The sequence below is a fragment of the Epinephelus moara genome, chromosome 1 (genome assembly GCF_006386435.1).
Source record: "Epinephelus moara isolate mb chromosome 1, YSFRI_EMoa_1.0, whole genome shotgun sequence".
Classification (NCBI taxonomy): domain Eukaryota; kingdom Metazoa; phylum Chordata; class Actinopteri; order Perciformes; family Serranidae; genus Epinephelus; species Epinephelus moara.
In genome coordinates, this window is record NC_065506.1 from 50,512,441 (window position 1) to 50,520,030 (window position 7,590).

At 43.1% G+C, this 7,590-nt stretch overlaps 2 protein-coding genes across 2 annotated transcripts in view; one reads left to right on the forward strand and one right to left on the reverse strand.

Annotated features, from left to right (window-relative positions):
* The window catches only part of LOC126397003 (arf-GAP with SH3 domain, ANK repeat and PH domain-containing protein 1-like), a 12,653-nt gene extending 10,206 nt beyond the window's left edge, over positions 1-2,447 (forward strand). The window contains exon 12 of the mRNA XM_050055475.1: positions 2,211-2,447. Coding sequence (XP_049911432.1) covers positions 2,211-2,447 — 237 coding nt within the window. The remainder of the gene's footprint in view (positions 1-2,210) is intronic.
* A 553-nt stretch (positions 2,448-3,000) lies between these two features.
* Positions 3,001-7,590, reverse strand: part of agrp (agouti related neuropeptide) — an 11,466-nt gene continuing 6,876 nt past the window's right edge. The window contains exons 2-3 of the mRNA XM_050062927.1: positions 3,310-3,410; positions 3,001-3,192 (exon numbers count right to left, since the gene is read on the reverse strand). Of these exons, the coding sequence (XP_049918884.1) occupies positions 3,001-3,192; positions 3,310-3,410 (293 nt within the window). The remainder of the gene's footprint in view (positions 3,193-3,309; positions 3,411-7,590) is intronic.

The window sequence follows — 7,590 nt, forward strand, 5'->3', positions numbered from 1 at the left end:
GTGTGATTAGAAATAATACACAGATGTAAACAGAATGTAGTAAATATATATCTGTTTGTGTGATGAGAAGTAATACACAGAGATGTAAACAGGATGTAGTAAATATATACGTTTGTGTGATGAGAAGTAATACACAGATGTAAACAGGATGTAGTAAATATATTATATGTGTGTGTGATAAGAAGTAATACACAGATGTAAACAGGATGTAGTAAATATATATATGTGTGTGTGATAAGAAGTAATACACAGATGTAAACAGGATGTAGTCAATATATATATGTGTGTGATGAGAAATAATACACAGATGTAAACAGAATGTAGTAAATATGTGTGTGTGTGATGAGAAGTAATACACAGAGATGTAAACAGGATGTAGTAAATATATATGTGTGTATGATGATAGAGATCAACAAAGTTTCATCATGTTTTTCATCCGTTTCGCATTTTCTGATCTATTGATCGATCTTTATTATAAAATATTTTAATATATATTTCTCAGTTTCTCAGAGTCCGAGATGACGTCTTCAGATGTTTCTGTGTCCAACAGTCCAAAACAGAAAGAGACTCAGTTTACAATGAAATCAAACAGATATCATCAGTTCATCATCAGTTATCAATCAATAATCAATGAGTAGACTGATGATTTCAGCCTGAATCAAAGATCAGAGATCAGTGAGGTTGAGTTTTGTCAGACATCTCAGAGTTGATGTTTCGAATGTTGTCAAATTTTTCAGTCAGTGGAAACATGAATAAAACACTGTCTGTTACATAAAACGTAACAAATGTCCTGTCTCAAACAGAATCTGATTTTTGACACAGTTTATGTCTATTGTTACTTGGTCCTTGTTTCTGAGACGTGAGGATCCAATTGTCTTTTGGAGTAAAAAGTATTTCACTCCAGTCTCTGAGTGTTTTTATGTCTAAAGTATTTTTGTTACTTCTTTACTACGAAATAAAAGCAGAAGTTTTGATGAATCATTGGTTTTAGTTTATAAGTTTTAAAGTCCAGCTGCTCTCAAAGTCACTGTTAAGTTTGAATTTCCAGTCAGGTCCAGGCTGCAGGTCAGGCTTTCATAATGACATTAAATTACAGTCTCTGTCTGTGGGAGTCTGAACTGAACTGGGGATAAAGCTTTTAGTTTCTCTGCAGTGTGGAACAATCTGCAGCTTCAGGACATGGTGACCCTAGAGTTAAAAACCACGGTGAGTCCATACCGTCTGTGTGCAGCTGTTTATCTGATCTTCATGCTACTCAGATCTCTGGGGTTTATTTTCTGTTGAAATGTTGCTTCTGTTCAATAACTGAACTAAACAAAAGAATGAAAAGTTTGTAACTATGTGGAATGGATATGTGTATGGTGGCAGGTATACGTCTGTGGTATTGATGTTGTCTTTATAACTTGTGAAGTTGCCTGTGTAATGTATGTCTATTCTCGTGGCTGTACGGAATGTGAAAATAATTCTCCTGAAAAGGACAATAAACCTATCTGTTCTTGACCGAGTTTCCTGTGTGACAGAGATCTTTGATCTCAGTGAGACAAATAAAAAAAAAGATGCTACATGCTAATGACTACATTTCGCCAGATGATGAGACCAACTTCATGATGGAAGCAGAAAATGGCATCCAACAGCAGAGAGGGCGAGTATGGGGCCGTACATATGTTGTGTTCTTCCAACCTGTTATCCATTGTTTTCAATGTAGATGTGCGGCAGGTGCACTTAAACGCCACAGTGGCGCTGTTGCAACGAGCACACATTACTGAGTGTCTATTTTTCCTGCACCCTGAGATAAACCGAGTTAAACTTTTAGAATGCAGCTGCATGCACCTCAGGTCATGTGACAAGGACCAACCAATCACAGCCCACAGATATCTTTCCTTCTTCAGTAAATATCAGTCTGTGATAAATATGGAGGAGAAGTTGATCATGTTTGTGCAGGCTTCACATCTGTCCCACAGACAGACAGGAAGTAGATCAGCTCTGACCTCAGGACTTCATGTTAAACAGGCTGTGATACGGTGCTGGTTATGGTTGCTTAGCAACCTCAGATGCAACTTGCCGCCACACTCCTGAAAGCTGAACAGAAAAGGCACATGAGTCACACAGTGCCTGACCTCGTGTTTTCCAGGCGGTTAAAGACTCAGCATGTGTACGACCCCTCAATGATTCAATAAGAAAATGAGTTGTGACGGATAACTCGACCGCAGTGTGTCGGCTACGAAGGTCAAAAGGTTTTCTCTGAAGAAGGCCTCGCTTTTCTTCGGCTCATCAAGCTGGCCAGCCCCGCCCAGTTGAACATGAGTGTTTCCCCTGTGTGTGTGGCTGAGACCGGAGACAACTTCCCCGGAGGCATGAAGTGTGTGACCACTGGCTGGGGCCTGACCCGCCACAACGGTGAGAGCATCAGCCGGCCAATCACGTCACGGTTCACACTTCAGGTTTAAGTAAAACCTGCTGGTTTTTGGTCCCAGCTGGGAACCAACTTTTCAGGTTTCATCAGCTGAAAATGATGCACAAAAGAAACATTTCATTTCATCAACAGTGATACTGGTTTTCCTCTTTTTCGTAAGAGAGTCGTGTTGTTGATTTTATTTATGGTATATATTGTTGTTCACATGAAGAGCTGAACAGAGAGAAACTGACCGTGTACTCATGATCGGACTTGACCTGCAGTTTGTTTCTTCCTGCTCCTTTTCAGGCATCAAATGTTAAATACTGTTGCTTATTGAAAATCTGTTTTATATGTCCACATTTTATTTAATTTCATTTTATTTAACATATGCATGAGTATTGAGTTCAGAGAGCAGGTTGACACCTGATGGTTTGTTATGACTCACACAAACGTATTTTATTAACATCTGAAAATATATTTTTCACAGAGCACATTTCATCCAACATGTAACAGAGGGAGCATCAACATCTTTCCTGTCGGCAGCGTCTGTGTGTCTGTCTGTCTCTGTCTCCAGTGTGGTGTCAGGTGTGACGTCAGGTGTGGTGTCAGGTGCGTCTGGGTGGGCAATCGTGGCCAACGCGGCGGCAGTAGCAGATGGCGTTGAAGAAGCGGCAGTAGCAGGTGTCACAGCGGTCACAGCAGGGCAGTGGGTAACCCAGACAGGACTGCTGGTGGGGGATGCAGCGTCGCGATGAACGCATGGCTCGACCCTGAAGCTGCAGGGCTGCTGACGAGTCCTGGAAACAGGAAAGAGGAAACACACCTTCACTGGAGTCATCTCATGACACGTTCACTGTCATCTGGAAGAAAGAAACTTCAGGATTTCTCTGTGCCTTTAAATATGCCACACCCACCTCATCGTAGGACGCTGTGTCCATCAGGAAGTGATCCTCCACTGAGTCAACAGGCAGGAGGGCGGGCTCCTGCATGGGGTCGGGGGCGTGGCTTCTCTCTGCTGTACACGGGAAACAGACCTGATGTGGTCACATGACTTTTATCTGTCTGAAGTGTCTCTTGATGCCTGCATGACACTGTACGGTTTCATGCACTGCTCACACAGGCAATGTGACCAAGGCCACACCACCTGTGTGAGCAGTGCATGATGGCAACCTCAATGATCTGCTGCAGCTCGAACACTGGCAGTGTTCACACAGACAGCGTTGCTGCTGTATCTACTGTATTTTCTCTCAGTTATGGAGCCGTGCAGCCGCTGCCTCGTCAACAACATGGTGATGATGATATTTCACAATAAACAGCCTCGTGTTAACAAATGAAGAGATTCTGTCCACAGACGTTTAATTTTGAAACAGGAAGTGTTCAGTTAAAAAAAAGTTTTTATATTTTTTTATGTCTGTAATAGACAGACACTGAGACTGTACTGTAAGTTGATATAAAGTCAGTATTATTATTAAAAGATCATTTTCACTTTTGCTGAAACTGTGTCACAGTGGAAAAAACAGGTGAGACTGAATCTCTAGACCTTCTGCTGCTTACGCAGCCAGTGTGGCTGATCTAACCTGCTGGGTGCCGAAATAAAAAACATGACATTATGTGATGACCACATGCTGTTCACGCAGGCAGTGCAGTCCATGCTTCAACTTAATTAAGTTGTCTGAATCTTTTCTGCTGCAGTTCACACATTTTCTACATAAACACACAAACACACAAACACACTTCCTCTGTTTTGACCAAAGTAAAAAACATCGGCTAACACCTGCTAACATCTAACATTTGCTAACACCTGCTAATCTGCTAACAACTGCTAACACCTACTAACATCTGGACAAACACCTCCTAAAATCTGCTATCATCTACTAACATCTGCACAAACACCTGCTAACATCTGCTATCACCTGCTAACATCTGCTATCACCTACTAACATCTGCTAACAACTGCTAACACCTACTAACATCTGTTAACAACTGCTAACACCTACTAACATCTGCACAAACACCTGCTAACATCTGCTATCACTTGCTAACATCTGCTAACAACTGCTAACACCTACTAACATCTGCACAAACACCTGCTAACATCTGCTATCACCTGCTAACATCTGCTATCACCTACTAACACCTGCTAACATCTGCTAACACTTACTAACATCTGCTAACATCTGCTATCACCTACTAACATCTGCTAACAACTGCTAACACCTACTAACATCTGCACAAACACCTGCTTACATCTGCTATCACCTACTAACACCTACTAACATCTGCACAAACACCTGCTTACATCTGCTTACACCTACTAACACCTGCTTACATCTGCTAACACCTGCTTTCACCTGCTAACAACTGTTATCACCTGCTAACACCTGCTAACATCTGCTAACATCTGCACACACACCTGCTAACATCTGTTATCATCTACTAACACCTACTAACATCTGCACAAACACCTGCTTACATCTGCTATCACCTACTAACATCTGCTAACAACTGCTTTCACCTGCTAACAACTGTTATCACCTACTAACACCTGCTAACATCTGCTAACACCTGCTAACATCTGCTAACATCTGCACACACACCTGCTAACATCTGCTATCACCTACTAACACCTACTTACATCTGCACAAACACCTGCTTACACCTACTAACATCTGCTAACACCTGCTTTCACCTGCTAACAACTGTTATCACCTAGTAACACCTGCTAACATCTGCTAACACCTGCTAACATCTGCTATCACCTACTAACACCTACTAACATCTGCTTACACCTACTAACACCTGCTAACACCTGCTTTCAGCTGCTAACAACTGTTATCACCTACTAACACCTGCTAACATCTGCTAACATCTGCACAAACACCTGGTGTTAGGAGGTGTCAGGTAACACAGGGGTGCCCCAACCATTCTTCTTCACCCTCTACACCTCTTCACCCTTCAATTCTGGTTCCTGCCACCTCCAAAAGTTTTCCGACGACTCCTCTAGAGTCGGATGCATCAGCAATGATGACAAGGAGGAGTACAGAGGACTTATTGAGGGCTTTGTCACGTGGAGCAACCGAAACCACCTTCAACTCAACATCAGTAAGACTAAGGAGGTGGTGGTGGACTACCGGAGGAACCAGAGGCAACCTGCCCCAGTCACCATCCAGGGTGAGGAGGTGGAGATGTTGGACTCGTACAAGTACCTTGGGCTCCACATAAACAATAAACTGGACTGGACTCATAACACAGATGCCGTCTATAGGAAAGGACAGAGCAGGATGTACACAGATGCCGTCTATAGGAAAGGACAGAGCAGGATGTTGTTCCTGAGGAGACTCAGATCGTTTGGCGTCTGTAGTGGGCTCCTCAAGACCTTCTACCAGTCTATGGTTGCCAGTGCACTCTTCTTTGCTGTAGTGTGCTGGTGGGGTGGAGTTAAGACTGGTGAGGTCAACAGGCTCAACAAGCTTGTGAGGAAGGCCTGCTCTGTGGTGGGACTGGACCTGGACAGTCTGGAGACAGTGGCTGAGAGGAGGGTGAAGGACAAAATCTGTGCAATCCTGGACAATCCTTCTCACCCTCTGTACGATGAGCTGTGGCTGACGGGTAGCTCATTCAGCCAGCGGATCCTCTCACCCCCCCCTTCATCTGATGTAGCAATTTTATTGCTGTAGCAATTTTATTTTTTATTTTATCATTTATTTAGCCTATCTATAATTATCTTTAATTTTTATTTTTTATTTTTTCTCTTTTATCTTATTCTATTTAATGTCTTTGTCCTTTGTCTTGTGCTGCTGTGATACTTGAATTCCCCCCCGGGGGATCAATAAAGTATATCTTATCTATCTGCTAACACCTACTAACATCTGCTAACATCTGCTATCACCTGCTAATACCTGTTAACATCCGCTAACACCGGCTAACATCTGCACAAACACCTGCTTACATCTGCTAACACCTGCTATCACCTGCTAAGATCTGCTAACAACTGCTAACATCTACTTTTACCTGCTAACACCTACTAACATCTGCACAAACATCGGCTTACATCTGCTAACATCTGCTAACGCCTGCTAACACCTGCTAACATCTACAATTTGCTAACACCTGCTAACATCTGCACAAACACCTGCTAACATCTGCACAAACACCTGCTCACATCTGCATAAAAAAACGGTAGAAACCTCAGGAAGAGCAACTGAGGAGGGATCCCTCTTCCAGGACGGACAGACGTGCAATAGATGTCGTACAGAACAGATCAGCATGATAAATTAACAGTAATCTGTATGACACAATGAGACAGAGAGAGAGACAGAGAGAGAGAGAGATGCAGGACAGACGGTAATGACAGTAGCTTACAACAACATCAATGAAAATAATGATATAATAATATTACAATTATAATTCTGGTTATTGTGGTAATATGTTAAAAGTATATATTAATATCTGATAGTGTACATATGTGCCAATAATCATATGTGTATAATAACAGTATAAGTATGACTAATGATAACAGCAGCAGCAGCAGGAGGCATCTGGCAGGACCACGGCAGCAGCACAACCACACACGTCACACTATCCAGGCACCGCTGCAATACGAGTTAACCTGAGAGACAGTGGAGCACAAAGGTTCCGGAGAAGAAGCCGAGTTAGTGACATGCAGTATGGCCGAGTTAGCACGATGTAGTAATAGGACACGAGAGCAAGAGAGAGAGAGAAAGAGAGAGAGAGAGAGAGAGAGAGAGAGAGAGAGAGAGAGAAGGAGAGAAGGTGCCCGTTGTATTACAGGAGGTCCCCTGGCAGACTAGGCCTAAGTCAGCCTAACTAGGGGCTGGTACAGGGCAAGCCTGANAGTGACATGCAGTATGGCCGAGTTAGCACGATGTAGTAATAGGACACGAGAGCAAGAGAGAGAGAGAAAGAGAGAGAGAGAGAGAGAGAGAGAGAGAGAGAGAGAGAGAAGGAGAGAAGGTGCCCGTTGTATTACAGGAGGTCCCCTGGCAGACTAGGCCTAAGTCAGCCTAACTAGGGGCTGGTACAGGGCAAGCCTGAGCCAGCCCTAACTATAAGCTTTATCAAAGAGGAAAGTCTTAAGTCTAGTCTTAAATGTGGAGACGGTGTCTGCCTCCCGGACCTTAACAGGAAGATGATTCCACAGGAGAAGAGCCTGATAGCTGAAGGCTCTGGCTCCT